At 46.9% G+C, this 18,803-nt stretch overlaps 8 protein-coding genes across 8 annotated transcripts; 5 read left to right on the top strand and 3 right to left on the bottom strand.

The window, feature by feature from the left end:
- Positions 1-266: 266 nt before the first annotated feature.
- On the bottom strand, positions 267-2,341 carry V8C40DRAFT_209195 (uncharacterized protein). Its single transcript, XM_083212095.1, has 3 exons — positions 1,309-2,341; positions 961-1,253; positions 267-907 (listed from the first exon to the last, which is right to left on the bottom strand). The coding sequence occupies exons 1-3, from the start codon at positions 2,176-2,178 to the stop codon at positions 376-378; spliced, it is 1,695 nt and encodes a 564-aa protein (XP_083074528.1). The 5' UTR covers positions 2,179-2,341; the 3' UTR covers positions 267-375.
- Positions 2,342-2,456: 115 nt separating this feature from the next.
- V8C40DRAFT_243390 (uncharacterized protein) lies at positions 2,457-3,224 on the bottom strand. Its single transcript, XM_083215418.1, has 2 exons — positions 2,748-3,224; positions 2,457-2,683 (listed from the first exon to the last, which is right to left on the bottom strand). The coding sequence occupies exon 1, from the start codon at positions 2,961-2,963 to the stop codon at positions 2,787-2,789; it is 177 nt and encodes a 58-aa protein (XP_083074527.1). The 5' UTR covers positions 2,964-3,224; the 3' UTR covers positions 2,457-2,683; positions 2,748-2,786.
- A 1,975-nt stretch (positions 3,225-5,199) lies between these two features.
- V8C40DRAFT_243388 (uncharacterized protein) lies at positions 5,200-6,981 on the top strand. Its single transcript, XM_083215417.1, has 4 exons — positions 5,200-5,753; positions 5,810-6,307; positions 6,371-6,386; positions 6,451-6,981. Exons 1-4 carry the CDS (start codon positions 5,325-5,327, stop codon positions 6,858-6,860), a joined length of 1,353 nt encoding a protein of 450 aa, XP_083074526.1. The 5' UTR covers positions 5,200-5,324; the 3' UTR covers positions 6,861-6,981.
- A 967-nt stretch (positions 6,982-7,948) lies between these two features.
- Positions 7,949-10,063, top strand: V8C40DRAFT_243387 (fungal specific transcription factor domain-containing protein). The gene is made up of 2 exons (XM_083215416.1): positions 7,949-9,406; positions 9,462-10,063. Exons 1-2 carry the CDS (start codon positions 8,008-8,010, stop codon positions 9,956-9,958), a joined length of 1,896 nt encoding a protein of 631 aa, XP_083074525.1. The 5' UTR covers positions 7,949-8,007; the 3' UTR covers positions 9,959-10,063.
- A 366-nt stretch (positions 10,064-10,429) lies between these two features.
- V8C40DRAFT_243386 (MFS general substrate transporter) lies at positions 10,430-12,332 on the top strand. Its single transcript, XM_083215415.1, has 3 exons — positions 10,430-10,857; positions 10,930-11,958; positions 12,030-12,332. Exons 1-3 carry the CDS (start codon positions 10,621-10,623, stop codon positions 12,264-12,266), a joined length of 1,503 nt encoding a protein of 500 aa, XP_083074524.1. The 5' UTR covers positions 10,430-10,620; the 3' UTR covers positions 12,267-12,332.
- A 107-nt stretch (positions 12,333-12,439) lies between these two features.
- Positions 12,440-13,863, bottom strand: V8C40DRAFT_243384 (amidohydrolase family protein). The gene is made up of 3 exons (XM_083215414.1): positions 13,085-13,863; positions 12,800-13,026; positions 12,440-12,738 (listed from the first exon to the last, which is right to left on the bottom strand). Exons 1-3 carry the CDS (start codon positions 13,765-13,767, stop codon positions 12,506-12,508), a joined length of 1,143 nt encoding a protein of 380 aa, XP_083074523.1. The 5' UTR covers positions 13,768-13,863; the 3' UTR covers positions 12,440-12,505.
- A 142-nt stretch (positions 13,864-14,005) lies between these two features.
- On the top strand, positions 14,006-15,551 carry V8C40DRAFT_243381 (acyl-CoA N-acyltransferase). Its single transcript, XM_083215413.1, has 2 exons — positions 14,006-14,530; positions 14,590-15,551. The coding sequence occupies exon 2, from the start codon at positions 14,662-14,664 to the stop codon at positions 15,223-15,225; it is 564 nt and encodes a 187-aa protein (XP_083074522.1). The 5' UTR covers positions 14,006-14,530; positions 14,590-14,661; the 3' UTR covers positions 15,226-15,551.
- Positions 15,552-16,049: 498 nt separating this feature from the next.
- On the top strand, positions 16,050-18,797 carry V8C40DRAFT_243377 (uncharacterized protein). Its single transcript, XM_083215412.1, has 5 exons — positions 16,050-16,301; positions 16,367-17,071; positions 17,128-17,441; positions 17,493-17,840; positions 17,902-18,797. The coding sequence occupies exons 1-5, from the start codon at positions 16,131-16,133 to the stop codon at positions 18,506-18,508; spliced, it is 2,145 nt and encodes a 714-aa protein (XP_083074521.1). The 5' UTR covers positions 16,050-16,130; the 3' UTR covers positions 18,509-18,797.
- Positions 18,798-18,803: the final 6 nt, after the last annotated feature.

Here is an 18,803-nt window from a genome sequence, read left to right as displayed (position 1 = left end):
ATCTCCCGCCCTAGACTCAACTCGGGACGATTCGCCGCCCAGGCCGGTGCTTCTTCATTCGGCCCCACCTCAGCTTAGGCTATTCGGATGCGTGTGCATCGGAGATCGGATGAAGCTTCACGATCTATTCACTAGAAACTTATACAATAGACAGTCATTTTCTTGGTCGGAAGAGATGGAATTATGCAAAAGTATGTGGGACATCTAAGAAATCTCTTCAGGCACAAAGACGTCATCTTATTGAAGCAGACACAGAGCAACCACTCGTGGCAAATTCTTTAATTAAGCATACTTTCAAGGGTATCGGTTCTAAGTCTAGCGTCTATTCTGCAATATTAAGTCGATGTGAATTCGTTGGATAGCCCCCAATCTCGTCTAAGATGTCGTATTCTCAAAGGCACACAGCCACTCATTGTCAAAGAAACTTGCGGTGATGGTGCTTTCGTCCGCAAGCAGCTGAGAGTCAATAGATGGAATTGGTGATACTATCGCCGATTGCAAAATGCTCTGTGCAATGCGCTTTAATTCCATCAAGATTTTCTTCGCGCGCGGCCAAGCGTCCTCGTACATTCTCAGCGTTGCCAACGAAATGCGGATCCGACTGCGAGCTGCTTCGGCCTCGTCTGCCTTGAGCGCCAATTTTGACGCTACTAGATATGCGATAGTTGAGCAAGCTATCATACAAATCACAAATGGCGACAGCTGTGCCGCTCTCATCGGCAGCAAAATTAAACATTGAGTCTGCTTCCGGATTGCCTGGAACAATTTCTCAGAATGTACGCCGTGGGCAATCCTGGTATACCCAGAATTCTGCTCCAATGGTGGCGGGGGCGGGCCACAAGTAGAAATGTCTTCCGCTGGATCATATCTCAAGTTTGATAGGGGCCGATGAATAAAGGTAAGGGATCTTTAGCAGGTCAGCAAAAGGCAGCACACTCCGACTGAGCAGTCATTACATACGTGTACATCATCATGTGGGATTGAAACATGAGCTGATCCATGAAGCCCGGCGTCACAGTGAGCTCTCTTTTGTTTAGTGGTAACATTAGGAACCAACTGATGACTCTCGCCTCTAAATCGCCGCACAAAATTTCTGCTTCAATGATGTCTTGGTACTGAGTGGAAGCACGCAATGCGGCGATGAAGATTTCCGTGGCATCAATGAGATATGCAAAGGACGAAAAGGGTTTATCATCGAACGCGAATTCGCGACTGCGGTAATCCAGTATTGTGGCTGTCTGAACGGGAATGTCCTATCACACGACTTAACACACAGTCCCATGGAGAAAAGGCTGTAAAACACTTTACCATTTGTTCATAAGATCCATCTTCGCACGGAAGCCCGACGTCGTGGCTTGATGTTGTGATGATAGGTACAAAATCACGTCTTGTGACAGAAAAATTGGCATCGGTCAAATACAGCATCCACCAAGTACGTCTCCAGCTTTCCGCGAGGATGGGATCGCCATCAGCAACTGTGTCGGCAAAGCTTTTCTCGTGCATACCAATAAAACTTGCTTGTTGAATAGCACGAGCTAACAATACTTCCGCACCAGATTTGTCGTCACACATGCTCTTAGTCATTGCTCGTAAGAGAGTGTTCTGCACAACAAATCCATCTGTTTTAATGCTAGCATCATTACCAGGAAACAATTCAGTTCCAATCGGAGTTTGCCGATAGAACGACCCAACATATTCCATTGTAGTGGTCAGCTGTTGAAGGGTCGGAGATGGAGGTCCAGCTCTTAGCCTCATATCAAGACTCCTGCGCGGCAACAGAAATGGATGACTTGGGTGAAAATACTCATAATAAAGATCTAAAAGATGACTATTCACAGAAAGAATAGTAGATCCGCTAGCAGGTTCGGTAACAGGCGCAGTGACAGAAAGTATAGAAGGGGAGACGCATAGTTCAGGATGAGCTGACAGGTCATCTTCATGAGACATTGAGACCGACGGGCTAGGAAGAGTCGAAGAACCTGGATCGATGCGATGTAGTCTGTTTTTCCATAAAGCCGGATCCCGATACTTGGCACTCCGGCGGGATTCTGGGTATGAACATGATCTACCCAGTGACCGACAGCGTGCACAGGTTGGATGACTCGCGTCGCATTTCAGATGTTGGTTGCGACAAGGTAGACATGCTACGGAAACCCTAGGCTTCGCATAGCGCTCCATGGCGGTCAACCCTGGCTCAATAGGTGTGCTATCTTGCGCAGATCATAAAATAGTTGTCAAGAGCGCCTTTGGTCATTTCCCGAAATACGCAGAGGGTGAAAAAGCCTCGGGAAGTGAAGGGCCGTATGCAAACAGAAGTGCTTGTATGACACAGACGTTACGGGGAAACGTTATTCCAAGCTATGAATTCCAAGCTATGAAGCCTATAATGGATCAAAGTTCCTATAAATGGTACAGTATCGAATTATAACATGCACTGTATTTCCAACTCCAATTGAACTCGGGCTCGATTAAATACCATTCGGTGGAATAATATTTCTTTAGTCTTACTTGGGCAAATCAGGCCCATGCAAACGGAGTCATAATTGAGAAACATTATGAATATTTTAGGAGCACTCTAAATTATTTTCACACACGAGACAGCATAATTGTATAATCTCCGTTAGAAGACGTTTTTATTCTGACATCAAAACGGTAACTGCAGAACATTTTCGAGCCTTCCACCGTGCGACCTCCTTTGCTTTATGAATCCACCAAATGTGTTACCTTATTTACTAACATGATGTTAGGTTCAAGTTGACTTGCCGTTCAATCTTAATGAGCATACCTTAGCAGCCAGGGAAGCAAAGTGTGGCGTCTCCAGAAACGCAGCACTCCTGACCGGAAACACAACCACATTGGCGTTTGTCGAAGACCATGCCATCACGCTCGAAGATTTCAGAAGGAGCAGCTGCAGCAGTCATGGCCAGAGCAAGGGTAACGGCAAGGGTGAAAAGGTTCTTCATTTTGAGGGTGTTTGAAGTAAATTGTTGGTAGGTTGCTTGTAATATTGCAATGTTTTAGGAGATGAATGGTAGAAGAAACTGTTTGTCGGTGGTTGTGTGATTTCTCGATTGTTCAGAAAGGGGATATATCCTCATATTTATATATCCTCATGTTTCATGAAACTAATCAATCCACGGAGTTCGGGAATTGGTTATCTTCATGAGATATTTAGCGGTAAGCAATAGCCATGGCTATCAACATGAAGTTTACTGCTGGAGTGCATATTCATGATTCTCACTGTTCACATAGAGATATCCCACCAATCAAGTCAAAGATTATTTTACAATTCCTAAGACAGTCTAGCATTTATGTGATTTAGTACCTCGCATATCTTACTCGATTATCACTAGTCAGATGAGAAGCACATCGAAGATCAAGATGATAGACATTAATAAATCACCAGGGGTTTTACTAATAAGTCATTGTACACACCCAAAGCACAACACATTTACAGCCTAAAATAAGATTGATCTACTGTTTGATGCGGGGTACATACCTGAATACTTCAGTTTTTCGTTTTTCCATGAATAAGAGATTGATTTCCAGGGATACGAGATCCTGATATGGAAATGTCGAGTAAGCTGACGATGTAGCTGCTACGCAGCTTCCTAATTCGTTCAAGGACGTGAAGCAGGATTCACTGCCATGCTTGACAAAGGCACTCAAGGTCTCCATGTGCCCTGGTTGAAATAAATTATAATCCCTTCGGCTTCGATCATTTGTTGATATCCTTGCATTAGCCTCCGCTATATTTGCTAATAGTGGGCTAACCTTGTAATACACGATGAAGTAACTCGGTCCGTCGGCATTTTATCGCTATCATCCTCATTAAATACACCTACAACCCTGGCTCCCTAATCGCTCCTGCAAACATAATATCTCCTACACATCATACTCACCATACGTCCACAAATGGGGTATCATCTTCGTTCCTTTAAACATGTTCACATGGTCTAGAAAGTTGTACAAGCCGCTCCAAGATGATGATGGAAGCGAAGACTCTAGCTCGTACAAGGCACCAAGTTCAAGATTTTGGCCTATCTCCTCTGCAATTTTGCTGAGCATTTGTCTATTCCTACTGTTCTTGCTGCTGCAGAAATCCTCCTGTGTGGGTAATACCGACGTACAGTCTCTTTCACCCAAAACAGATTTCGGTATGTCTATTTCATTCCACTCATGTTTCAAAATAGAGTCCCTTACTTGTAGTAGAGCCGGCGATTCCAGACATACAATATCACCAAGTACAATTTGGAGGGATAGTATTGGATGAAGGCGCATTCAAAATCACGGGTGGCGCTGCCACTCGCCCTTACGTAGGAACCTCATATCACGAAATAGACGAGGCGTGGAATGAGATATTAGAAAGTAAGTCGACATGGCCCCTATTGTCCCTAATTGTGTTCAAATCAAGTAACAGATTGAAGAAAGATGGTTCAACCTCACAGCCGAGGAAAAACAAAATGCTTTCGGCGAGAAAGCTGAAGATTATCTTGATTTTGTGCAGTAAGTATTTAGCAATTCATTGACTCAATAGCGATTAATTCTTTGTAGACTCGATACCTTTCATCTGCTCCATTGTATAAACCACCTTAGAAAAGTCATCGATGCAGACTTCTACTATCCGAAAGGACTCCCTCCTCTTCGCGTCCACACTGGTACGACTCTGAACACGCAAGGAAGCTTTGTGCATTGCTAATCTTTTAGATCACTGCCTCGATGTCCTTCGAGAATCCGTGCAATGCCATGGCGACCTCACCCCGATTCCATATCGGCCAGACAAGAAGACTTCGTACTATTATAGCGACTCAATCCAGGTCCATACTTGTCGCAATTTTGACACGCTGCGAAATTGGCTAGCAAACAAGCGGGAGTCATTTTCAATCGATCCTTTCAAGCTTGAATAGACGTGACTTTAAGACACAGTCACCAACATCATAGGCAAGCGGTCTAAGCCCGCATTAGGTGACATGGTCGATATTCTCCCAAGAGGCTTGAGCAATCCTCCAAATCTTACTCTGTACAATATTTGCGCTATATCCATTTAGCTCCACGCCAGGCGACAGGCCGGGCGACTTCCGGGAAGCAAAACAGATGCATCTTCCCCGCACGAGATTGCGGGGAGAAGCACATTCGGGGAGTTAAACAACTCAGCCGGTTGGCCCCGGCCCGGGGGAGGAGGGCGGGTAGGAGACGATAGTTTACCACAAGGCTCCTTGTAAATTGCTGAATTACGAGGGCGCCAAGAAATAAATAATGCCGATACCAAAGGAACGAAAACGCTTCAATATTGCTATTGTAGAGTAACCATAATTCGTCCAAATATGCCAAGCCAAAAGCTCCCGTTCCATATCGCCATTGTTGGCGGCGGCATTGGTGGCCTTTGCGCTGCTCTCTCCATTCACCACCACTGTCCCAAGGACGGAAGTGTCATCATCGATGTCTACGAGCAAGCACCAGAGTACAAGGAAATTGGGGCTGGCTTGGGCATTGGGGTAAATGCAGCCAAGCTTCTTCACCGCATCGGTGTTGGGGAAGACCTCAATAAAATCTCTGGCCACCGAAATGGCATCTGGATCTCGTTCAGGCGATACGACACTGGCAGCGAGATTGTTACTGTTCCAGTTGACGACCGACAAGAGATTAGGCAAAGCCCTGTCCATCGAGCTGAGTTCTTGTCTCTTTTATTCGACCATGTGAAGCAACGGAACGCGGCTACTCTTCACATCAACAAGAAGTGCATCGAGCTCAAGGTAGGTGTCACAATACTCCACTGAACACAAAAAAACAATAATCTAACGATTTTTAGGACCAAGGAAACTTTGTCGAGCTATGTTTTGCCGATGGGACGACCACGACAGCGGATTTGGTTGTTGGATGTGATGGAATCCACTCCAATATTCGCTCTCAGTTTCGCTCTGACAACCCGAAATACAGTGGCCGTATGTGCTACCGTGGTTTGGTCCCAATCAAGGATCTCGAATCGTGGTGGCCATTCAATTCGTACTCAGTGAGCTGGTTGGGCCCAGACAAGCACTTTCTGGCGTTTCCTATCAGCAAAAATACATTGTTGAACATTGTGGCTTTCGTCTACTCTGATGATGATCGCACCAAGGAGAGCTGGACCGCTACAGGTCACAGAAGCGAAGTTCAGAGAGAGTTTGAATCTTTCGATACCACTGTTCGCAAGACCATATCATTTATGAACGAGAACCCTTCGAAGTGGATTTTGAACGATCGCGAGCTTTTAGACCAGTGGGTATATGGAGATGGCAAGATAGTGTTAATGGGAGATGCAGCGCACGCAGTAAGTCCACAGCATCCATGTAACGTTTTAAATGAGCATCTACTGATATTTTAATAATTCTAGATGCTTCCACATCAAGGTAAAGATAAACAGCTTTACTCATGATTTCCTAAACAATGCCTCTTTCGACTAACATACTATAGGAGCCGGAGCCGGCCAAGCCATCGAGGATGGATACATCCTGGGGAGATCCATTGCGGACTACCTTGCCGCGTCTCCTGATAGAGACATTCATGCGCTTCAAAAATGGATGCAACTTTACCAAGACGTCCGTCTTCCTCGCGCCCAGAAGGCTCAAGCAACTGCCCGCCAAGCTGGAGAAGTCTATGAAATGCAGACACCAGAAATGAAGGGGAAAGCCTACGAAGAATGTCTGCCACTTGTGCGCGATAGCTTGAAGGATCGTATGCAGTGGATATGGACCGGAGACATTGAAGCTGAATATGCAGCGAAGAAGCAGCTTCTAGAGGATGAAGACACCAGTGAAACGTATAGAGACACCAAGATGATAAACTCTCTAACGGAGCGTGCCGTGTTGGTTGGGCAAGAATAGTGTTCACTCTGGGTAGATACATAAAGACGGGCCAGTGTGTAATAATTAGCTACAGTAAATTATTGGTTATAGTTGTATCATGTACAGAATTGAATATGACGGACATCGTCCATAGCTGATCTCAACCACTAATGGCTGGAAATGCACCAGGATCGTTGAAACTCGTGAAACTCTCTGGGTGGAATGGACCTTGCAGCAATGGGCGTGCTGGTATGCCGTCCTCGTAATCTCCCCGCTGTGGCGCCTGCTGCTGATTATACCGCCATAGATAGATCTGAATAGCTTTTCAGCTAGTTGGATTAGGCTTTAAGCTAGCTGAGCAATCTGAATTGCTGTATGACAGCTCAGCAGCTCCGCTATCTACCATTTCGTTGAGAAACGGACAGATTGGCGCCGACTTGAGCCGACTGAGACTCTAGACCTGGCACTAGTAATGGCGTCTCCTGGCGTATTACCTCGCTCGCAATGCCCCGGATATGCGCCCCAGATGAATATTCCATCCAGCTGGGGGTGGCTACTCTGGGGGTGGCAATTTGGAGTAAGCACCGTCACAGTAGACGAAGCGTTGCTGAGGTCCCTCGCTATCTCAGACTGTCCAAAATTCGATCCCTATTCTGTCACCGATATCGTTTTACTGCACTAGCTCACTACAACCCAGCACCATAAGCTGTGTGCACAGGAGCTATTGGCAGCTTCAGCGCCTAGGTTCGCGACTGTTTCAACATTCTGAGCGCCGCCTTTCACCGTGAGCGAGCGAGAATTCATTGTAATCTTGTGTCTACCTTCACTCAAATACCAGCGCGATATAATGGAAAGCCCTTCTACTACACAATCGACAGCACAAGTAGATGCTGCGTCCGACCGCAAGGACGGGCCCAGGAAGCGTCGACGAGCGACGGTGGCCTGCCGCAGCTGCCGACAACGCAAGACAAAATGCGATCACATTGTCCCGGCGCAGGCATCCGACGAGATGCTCCGGGGTATGACCAAGTCAGCGCAAGTGTACGATTTGAATTCATTTACTGTTTGTCCTCCTAGGTCAGAAAAATACTGACTTGACTCCAGATATATCCGATCGCTGGAACGGCGTGTACGCAACTTTGAAGACATTCAACGAGATGCGAAAAAGTATCATCACAATCAGCAGATGCAACAGCAGTCAGCACCTACTGTTCAGACAATATCCCCTGTACCCTCGACCAGTCAGTATGAGGCGATAAAAATGCCGCCAATCCAGCGACCTGTTCGGCCAGCTGGGTGGTCAGCCAGTCACTCTCAGCAGCAGCAGCAACCTCAGCATCAAAACATTCTTCCAACAACTCCTGACATATTCCTCAGTGGCAAAGCTGGCGAATCTTTTACCCAGCTGATACTCAATGCTATGAACAATCCGTCCGTCAAGCTCGACGCCCAGTCATTTTCCTCTCCCCGGGATGGCTCTGTCGATGTGAGAGGCTCAGATAATCTCTTCTCTCCGCCTGCCAATGTCCGAGAATTGCTCCAGATATACTTCGATTTCCACCATGAGCTTACCCCGATATTCCACGTTCCCTCTATTATGGCCCAATTTGAACAAGTTCTCAGCAATCGTGTTTCTTCTGCAAACAGCGACCATGTTTACATACTAGCTATCCTCAACATGATCTGTGCGCTAGCCGAGGCTCATAGTCGACAGAATCATGGAGATTCCGATATCACCTCTCGCAAATACTACAATACGGCAATGCAGCTAATGCAGCCCAATCTCTTGTCAGACTGGAAGATCGAAAAGGTCCAGGCTCTGCTCCTCGGCGCCCGCTACCTACAGAGCTCTAGCTACAGTGACGAATGCTGGACGGTCTTGGGACTTGCGATTCGTATAGCCTATGATCTAGAGCTACACCGGCCACCCGACCCCGACCAATTCGATTGCATAGATCAAGAAGTTCGTAAACGTGTATGGTACGCGTGCTTCGGCTTGGATAAATTGCTGAGCATGATATACGGCCGTCCTGCTGCTACCTCCACGGCTACATTCACAACCCCTCCTCCAGAGGATTTAGATGACGACTGCATTCGGCCAAACAGGCTATTATTTCCCTCCGTTCACACCACTTCAAGCATGTCATTCTTTTTACAAGTCTCCAAACTATACCGCCTTTTGGAAGCTATCACAATGCTAGGTGACCAACCGGCATTGGCAGACTTGGTCAGATTGGACGAAGAATTTGAGACTTGGCAAGCCGAAGTGCCTGTTAGGCTCCGGATTAGGGAAGCTTCTCTACGAGGAGATGAAGCAGCCTTAATTCTTGCGCTCCGTGCCAACATGGTGTGCATCTTGATGCATAGACAGTCGTTGGTGTCAGGTCTTAGTGCGTTGTCCTCAGTATCCAGTTCTTCAATACCATCTACCAAAGGATGGGAAGGTGGCCGACTACGAACCAGCATGCTGCAACGGAGTAGGCAGATCTGTGTGAGTACAGCTGAAGAAACAATTCGATTGGTGGCCGAACGACATGAACAGACAAAAAGTGCAATGGGGCCAAGTTGGTTCAATTTGTATTATCGTAAGTTCATTAGAATTACCCATGAGAAATGACCCTGGCTTACAGATTTATCTAGTGTTCACTTCCATTCTCATCATCGTATCTCATGTCGTTGATCCGGATTTTCAAGATGACCGGAGTGCTTTGATGCATCTAGACCAAGCGGTTAACATGATTCGGCAAATGTCTGTCAACCATCTCTGTGCACAGAGAGCTTATGCATTTCTGCAGCAATTGCTTGGAGTACTAGATAGAACAATGCCAGAAGACAGACGGAGGTCGCTTGAGCGATATAGCACGCCTCCAACCGTCATGACAGGAAGCAATCGGGGAGCAGCAGAGACCACAATCTACAGTAACTGCACGACAATGACAGCAGATGAGGCGATGGAAGATGGCGGTGTCGACCTGTGGTCTCTCTGGGATACCACACAGGATCTTACAATGGATCTGGGCTCTCAACTAGAGCTCCATTCATCTCTAGGTTCGGCCACGTGGTCGTGGGGTGTGGAGAATCCCGGTGCTGAGTCGCTGATGCAGTCTCCAACGGCTCTTAGCGGAATCCCCGGATGACTATATTCGTTGAGGTAGACGATGGGAATTAGAGCTTCGCACTGACACAACGGCCTTGTATTTCTTCGGTCCGGAATAACATGAGAGGTATACTATTCAGTCACTGTAAACATGTTCTTTCATGCCATACGATGTGATGTGTATATACGGGATAATTGCAACCTACTGTGTTGCCAATGGCTGTAGAACAGCATACCTATATACGCAGAATAGCATCCATCTATATCAGTTGCGCGAAGCATCTCCGCGTCGACTACCCCGGCTAGTAAACCCCAGACCGAGCTCTCTCTACCCGCTGTTTTAGTGACATTCTACCCCACAGTTCGCTATCCGCTAGTTGAGAAACTACTGCTGCATAGCCTCTCGTTCAGGTATTATCTGCCGTAGATTGGTGGCGTCTAAGAGTGTGGGGGATACATCTAAACTCCCCCCGAAAAGCCGTCCGCCATCACGACCAACATACCGTTTCATCACAAGACCAAGCGCGCTGCAGATGATAAATACCACACGCAGCAACGTTGCATAAAGACATATTTCAAGAAGAGAATGGCCAGACTTAGTTCTCGATGATGCATAATCAGACTTTTTACCACTCTTCATTTTCTTCAATCCACTTCAAGACACTATCGATTTCCACTCTGTGATTTCTTACCCGGATCACAATGTCGGACAAGGCGGAGGCATCCGCTGCCGAGAATCATTCCCAGAATAGCGGCACTGCTAAACATGAAGAAGAAGCTCCTGGGCCATTGAAGCTGGACCCTCGCGGTCTGCCTTTATCTCCACAGCCTACGGACGACCCGAAAGACCCGCTCAATTGGAATCGTTGGTTGAAGCTGATGGTTCTGGCCGAGGTCTCCCTTTTTTCGTTTCTTGCCTTGTTCAGTGCCTCTTTAATTGTGCGTGTTTCCACATCTTCAATTCGAAAATCTGCTCGTGAGCTTTACTAACGAGATGTTGGTCTACTTCAGACGCCAGCATTTGTTCCTCTATCGGAATTTCTCCACAAGGACCTGGTTACAACTGCCTATGTGACGAGCACATTCATCTTGCTGGGCGGTTTCTCCTCAGTCTTTTGGAACCCAATCGCCAACGTCTATGGCCGCCGGCCTGTGTATATCGGCACTGTCGCCGTCGCTGTTGCCATGTGCGGATCGTCTGGAGCGGCCAAAAACTACGGGACTCTGATAGCTCTTCGATGCCTCAACGGTTTCTTTGGTTGTGTGCCACTGGGTTTGGGAAGTGCCACTGTTTGCGACATGTATTTTGCCCATGAGAGAGGCCTCTATATGGGTGTCTATACTATCAGTTTCCTGACCGGTGGACACATTGCGCCTCTCATCGGTGGTTATATCGAGAAGAATCTGAGCTGGCACTGGTGCTTCTATGTCCCAGCCATAATCACAGGAGGCGTCCTCGTCATCTTCATCTTTACTGTTCCCGAAACGCTGTACTCTCGCACTCCTGCAGCTCTGGCGCGTCCGTCCCAATCATGGAGGTCGAATATGCTTATGAAGAGGCGGGCACATCCCACGCGCAAGGTACGCCTTATCGACTTTTTCCGGCCATTCCAGATGATGATGTATCCAAGCGTCACAATACCGACTTGGTGCTACTCGCTGTGCTTCGCCTATGGTAGCATTCTGTTCATCATCACCAGTGCAAATCTCTTTGGCAAGATTTACCACTTCAAACCGCAACAAACTGGTCTCTTGTTGGGTATTCCAATTACGGTTGGCAGTCTTATCGGCGAATTGTTTGCTGGAGGCGTATCAGATTGGATCAGTGAAAGGCGCGCACTGAGGCGTGGCGGCGAGCGCAGCCCTGAAGATCGACTGTTGGGCATCATTCCAGCCGCATTCCTGGTTCCTCTTGGCATCATTATCGAGGGTGTCTGTCTTCAGAATAAAACCCATTGGATCGGAGTCGCTTTCGGAATTGCCATTGCAAGTTTTGGTCTGCAGGTTATTACTACGGGAGTTTATACTTATACCGCAGAGGTGAGTGTCAAGTTAAATCAACGTCTGCCTTTGGTCATGTTTATAACAAGCTAACCCTTTGTGCTATGAAGTGCTACAAGCCGCAAGCCCCCGAACTCGGCTCGTTGATCAATTTCGGGAGGCAAGTGTACAGTTTCACCATTGGATTCTATGCCATTCCTTTTGCAAACATGATTGGGATTGAGGATGCCTGGATCACGCTGGCAATGATTACTTTTGCATTCTTCTTGCCGCTCATTCCTCTCTATTATAAGGGTGCGGAGTGGAGGAAGCGCCTTGGCAAGCCAACTTTTCACCAAGACTTGTAACAACCAGCAAGGCTGCTTTATTCTTATTCATTTACCATCAACAAAAGGAAGCTCTGTTGTTGCACCTAATTTAGTAGTAATTTTATACGCAAATTCTCTATTCACAGTATCTGGCAATAACAAACGTTTATGTGAACATTGTATACCCATGTAATTCATGTGAAGTGTAAACATGAGAGAAACGATTCCATTATCTTTCGGAGTGCAAGTATTATGCTACTCTATCCTATAAACATTGCTTAAGAAGGCACAATCTTAATCTCCCGCTTGTTCCAAGACTTATTGTATAGGCCATAGCATACTTCACCCTCATCCGCAGCTAGCCTTCCTACTCTACATTCCTGCGGAGTCATGGCCTTCAAATTATGTGGCTCCTCTGTTAGCCTTGGGATAATTTTCAGCACATTGTTACGACCCATGTTGGTGTAGTCGTGTTGATTAACGCTTGCCGAGACATGCTCGTCCCACCATGCTGTATTGAAAATTATCAGAGGAGCTTAGTTCATGGACCTTGGTGCAAGGGGTGAACATACCGCAAGCATTTGGGATGCTTTCAAATGGATAATCTATAGAAAACATGATAGATTGTACGCCAACTTCACCCATAGCGCACATTAACGCGGGCGTGGAGAAATGACCAGAAGTTGTAATGAAGAGCTGTTCGCCAAAATAATCACGAACGAGTTTATCCTTGCGCATGGGCATATTGGGGAACCGGCTGCGATCAAGCTTATGATCGATGCGGTAGATGTCATACGGGCTTGAGTGAGGTCAGCATCAGCGTAGAATCTAGAATTGGGAATTCACATGAAACTTACATATGCTCGCCCATATGTCCAAAAATCAGCTTGACCTTTGGAAATCGGTCCAACACACCATTTGTGACGATGCCCAGAATATGCATATTGAGACGATCCGCGTATCCCAAGGCAGAAAAGTCGAGCCAAGGACGGCCGTCCCACATCAACTTGTGAATCAGCTTATTTGAGGGGCGCGGATGCATGTATACAGGAGCGTCAAGGTCATTAGCCGCCTGCCAGAATACATCGTACTCTGGCTGGTCGTAATACAGCATGCCGTTGCCATCCTCTCCACAGCTTTGATAATCGTTGAGCAGGACTCCGACAAAGCCCCTTTTCTCCGTCATACAACGACGGAGCTCTGCTGCTGCCTGAGCCGGGTCATGCATACTCAGTGCTGCAAAGGCCGCGAACCGATTTGGTGCTTTCATCACCTCAGCTTCCATGCGGTCGTTTGCCAGAGTGGCTTGGGCCTCGGCTTGAGACTTGTCAGAGATGCCTTGACATCCTGGAGAGTTGAATGAGAGAACCATGAAATCAACATTATTCTCGTCCATCTGCTTCAATCGCGTGCCATGAATGTCAAGCAGCTCGTTTGTCAAACGAGAGCCTGTCCCGGCTGCAACGAATTTACCAGGATCATTGTTGGCCAATTCTTCCTGAATCGTCCAGCACTCTTCGAGAGCGATCTTGCCAAACATGATGATTAAAAAAAGTCACAGTAATTCGATCACAAAATTCTTTATCAGGAAGAGAGTGAAATGAAAGCTATAGCAACTAATAAAAGAAAAGAAAAACAGTGCGACTCAATTGCTGCTACAACTATTTAATATGGCTGCGCCGCTACAATCGCCATCCCACCCTACACAGTCTCGGGGAGTTAAAGCGCCTCCCGTGATGGCAGTTGTCGCGTCAAATTATCAGCCAGTGGGGGTGAATGGAGGTTCTAGCGCAGGCGAGCAGCCGAAAGAATTCAGCCGGAATCTATGCGCCGAGAGGAGAAATTCCTGGGGAGGCAAACTCGTGCTCATAAGAGAACTATATGAACTGGATGCGATTGACCGTATTGAGCAATTCGCGCGTACTGAGTCGGTGAGTCCAATGCAGAACATGGATGTTCAGAAATCTCTCATATTAATTCAATGCGCATCATGAATTTAAATACGATATTTCGCGCAACAATGCCAAGCAAGAATAATTGTCAGAAACCTTGTTTTTGAAATGCCAAAGGGCGCTGCTTTTGGTCATGGGTGCGTGTATTTAATGCTATTTGCGCGCCTTTTGCATCGCATCTTGACATAGCTCGTGTTGCGCAGAGGACGCGTTATGGGAGAATAGCTCTATAAGAGCGCAATTTACAGCCCTAGAGGTCATGGAAACAAATCCCACAGCGTCATTAGCGCCCTTGGTTCAGCAAAGGCTCTAAAAATAATGAAGCCCAATGTCAGGAACACGCGATGCGTCGTAAGTTAGAAGAGAAGAGAAGAGTATATAAACATCACAAAGGTTGACTCGAAGAATAGAATTAAATCACCACCATCATTTGAACAAGACCACAGCACAAAACGCGAATTCAGATCAACTCTACTGACAAAATGGCCTCCGTCAACCTCCGATTCCGCCAAGCAACTGTTGAAGACGCGGGGCAAATTCAGCAACTTGTTGAATCCGCGTTTCGTGCGATAGACAGCAGGCCGGACTGGACTGGGAATGCGGAACTCGCGTCAACCTTTCGAATCAGTGTTGAAGAAGTAATGCCCAGAATTGTCAACCCTGACAATGCGGTTCTTATGGCCTTGGACGACGCCGATAATCTGGTCGCTTCCATCGAGGTCGCTAAGCGCGGCACCAATTGTGGTCGCATTTCCATGATTGCAGTCAACGAACGCTATCAAAAGGGCGGCGTTGGACGTTCGGTCCTTGCTTACGCCGAATCGTATTGTCGACAGACTTGGAATGTGGAAAAATTCTCACTCAACGCCCTTTCGACGCGCAAGACACTGATCGAGTGGTATATGCGTCAAGGATACCAGAAGACGGGAGAAACGTCACCATTTCCAAGAGAGAGGTTCATCACTGTGGCGCTACCCGATGACATTTGCTTTGTCGAGATGGAGAAGGATTTCAGCAGCACTGGTGAGAAGGGACAGTCGATCTAGTGCAACACTGCGAGCGACCTGCGAGTTTTGAACTTGGTCAATCTGTTGCGAATATTCCCGTTGACGCTGCTCTTCGCAGAGGCCATGGTCATTTGCGTTGAATATATTCGTAGGCGTCATTTCGAGGTAGCATTGTGGCAATCTTCATTTGCCAGCCTTCTGATGTCTACGAAGAAAAAACCTTGTGGTATTATATCCACTGGTGATGCAATTGCTCCATGGTCTCCTTCTGTACGGAGCACTGTGATGTGGACTGCTCTTACGTTACTTTCATCTGTATATAGTAGTAATACAAGTGCCTCGGGCCGTTGTGGGGGTCTCTACCGATAATAGTAGCGCAAGATGCAAAAGTGAAAATCGCATTTGTTAGATTGGCGATCGGGCTGTCTACTAACATGATCAGCTATTAAGACCTTTATTGCAGGTTAGGTCAAGTGAAAGCCTAAACGCGTACTAATGGATTAGCATTTTGATGGTCTTGAAATTCCAAGGCTAATTTCCCATCCCTTCACACTCGCATTTTGGCCAATCGCACAATTCTGGACACGAAACTATCGTAAATCAAATGCCCATCCAAGATAACGATGTGATGGATTCCACGGCTACCACTTAAATGCGAGATTCGCGGCGGGGCGTCCTGCGTATGTACGAATCAGAACGGTGCCTGTACCACTCTCCAGTAAGTACCAGACGTACATCCTCTCCTGCTGGTGGTCTTCCGGAGCTGCCTCCACTCCCTCTGATTGGACAGCCGCACGTGTCGAAAGACCATGCCATCTCGGCCTCGATGGCTGAGACCCTGGTCAAACAATGTTGCTCACAATGGCAGGAGTCACTCTCCGTGCTGATTAGGCTTCACCACCTCGTCCGCGATTCGGGAGCTTCATACATTTCCCGACCTCGCAATGTCTCAGAGTACGTCTGGCGCGACAGCATCGGGTCCTCGTCGGATTGCCCCAGGCCCTATCTCCGAATCTGCTTCAGCTCCTGCTGCTGCCCAACGCCGAGGCCGTCTACCATCTCGACGGATCGGCGTGAGTGTCGCCTGTGAAGCTTGCCGGAAGAGGAAAACACGAGTATGTCTAGTTGCCCAAGGTAATCAAAATCAAAGACTTGAAAGCTAAGCGTCTGTACATTTCAGTGTAGTGGAAGTCGGCCGAAATGTCTGTCGTGTGTGCAGAAAGGGATAGACTGCCACTACACATCAGCCAACGCGACCGAAACGAACTCAGCAGTACTGAAACGGAAATTCCGAGAAGTCAAAGAAAAGACGAACGACTATGAAGAATTCTACGACTCCCTTCGGGGTTTGCCAGACGCTGACTCTCAGGCAATCTTTCAGATGATCCGAGGAGGTGCGGATATCAAAACAGTGATGCGGCAAATTAGGGAAGGAAACCTTCTTCTTCAGCTCTCACTAGCTCCCGAAACTCAACGCCGATACGATTTCCCATTCGTCACTACAATGCCAACGATCCTCTTGACTGGGGACAACCTGTATCTCAGGTCTTTAGTCTTCGAGGCAACCTTTCAGGACGAAAATCAGCAGCAGCTGAATATACCCCTGAATCCAAATAGCAGAACGGGATCGCCACAGTACATCTATACCCAACCTTACCACAGTGCTGAGATTGTAAATACGCGACTCTCTACTGTCGACATATCACGCTGGACGGCTGTTAGCACCGATAATGAGCTCATGAGGACCTTGCTGCACGCTTATTTCCTTCATGAGTATTCTTCATACACGTCATTTCAAAAAGATATTTTCATCCAGGCCCTTACAGACGGCGATAAGCGATTCTGCTCTTCGCTTCTGGTAAACGCCGTCTTGGCCGAAGCATCGGTGATTCCCCCCTTTGAGCTATTCAAGCAACTTTGGAAGCAAGCTAATCGTTTTAGCATTGCTACAATGGGGTACAATATCGCGAACAATTCTGGAATCCCGAGAATATCGGTTATCGCTTCCTTGCAGAATTTAGACGACTCTGGGAGCTGCAGTCAGAAAGGACAGATCTTCCAACTCTCCAAGCCGCCATGATTGTTAACGGCATATACGTCAACAATGGCATAGACAAGCTGGGGCTGACATACCTAGACAGAGCAATCGCCATAGCAGAAGACCTGCAGATATTTGGCGATAATAGCCACATTGAGGAAAATACTCTAAGACACGCAAGAAACTTCACTGCTTGGTGCCTTTATAAGTATCAGACGTACGTCAATGGCATCTTCTGTGGCTTATCAATGACTGACTTGAAGAACAGCATAATGGGCTATTACTACTTCAAATGTCCTATAATAACAAACCCGCCTGTATTCCCTCTTCCCGACCCATATTCGGAGCCATCGTGGTATGGCGACTTCATTCTGAAATATCCTACAAATAACACCTTCACCTCGCTCTACTTCCCACATTTCTTCAATGCGGACGCAAAGTTCAAAATTATTCTCAACACCATTGCAACTTCGTTATTCCAGCCAGAGAACGTTGGGAGGACTCTACCAGCCAATGTGAAGTCGCATCTTCGAGCCCAACTAGAATCGTGGCTAGCCGGTCTCTCGGTACCATTACATCCCAGTAATATTGTCTTTCCACCACAATTAAGATTGCAGTGAGTAGCCCTCAATTCTAGCGTACTGCCTTAGCATTGGCTCGCTGACACTTCACCAAAGTATGGAATACCACGCCACCATTATGACGCTATTGCAGACGCCTGTCAATAATGACATACCTTCCGCATACATTCCTATTTCTAACACAAATGAGAATGAACTCTTACAAGGGGCTATTTCAGCAGCTATGATTCGACTAGAAACCATAGTCCGCATCTACTATCTACGGCACAGTTACGAGTCTTGCAACACTTATCTTACGTTTTTCTTCTCAAACGTAGGCTTTGCCGCGCTGGAAAGACTAAGGTCTTCTGAAATTGATCATGAACGTTTCAAGCACTTGATGTCAACATTAATTCTTTGCATTAAGGGTCTGTATGATCAAGGACAGCATGTGCACGTAGCCTCTGCCGTATATCGGCTGCTACGTAATCGTTTATTGCCTCAAGATATGAGGTTCTTGCAAGGATATATCCATTGGAATATTACAGAAGATGATGATCCTCTGATTATATCACATGTCCAATCTGAATGGCCAATACCTATTACTGACCGAGAGAGAGACCCAGAGGCGGCGAAATTGGAGAATCTTGCACGACGACTCAACGAAATGTCGGTAAACTCTTCAAGAGAGACGAGTGAGGAAAATGAATCTGAAACGAGTTAGAATGTTATGAAACAAGTCCCTGTTGCTGGAACTGGAAGGATACTAGGGAGACTGAAAAGATGATAGGGAAACTGGAAGGATGGTAGGGAAATGGGACGGATACTAGGGAGGAATTAAAACAGAACTAGTGGATTATAGAATGACAATCTGGGGGATAATGATAATGACATTACGCATTCCAGGTAACCTTGGCCACATCTTTAAATGTGGGCAATGAGGATAGTGATCTCTTTAACGCCTTTGAGTATTCTGTTGCCTCTTCAAGGCTCGTCACACTGCCAAATACAACGGTTAA

This window comes from Trichoderma camerunense (assembly GCF_050948025.1).
Source record: "Trichoderma camerunense strain CBS 138272 chromosome Unknown V8C40scaffold_7, whole genome shotgun sequence".
In the NCBI taxonomy this organism is placed as follows: Eukaryota; Fungi; Ascomycota; class Sordariomycetes; order Hypocreales; family Hypocreaceae; genus Trichoderma; species Trichoderma camerunense.
Note: the sequence above shows the minus strand (reverse complement) of the source record. Positions and strands in the feature narration are given on the sequence as shown.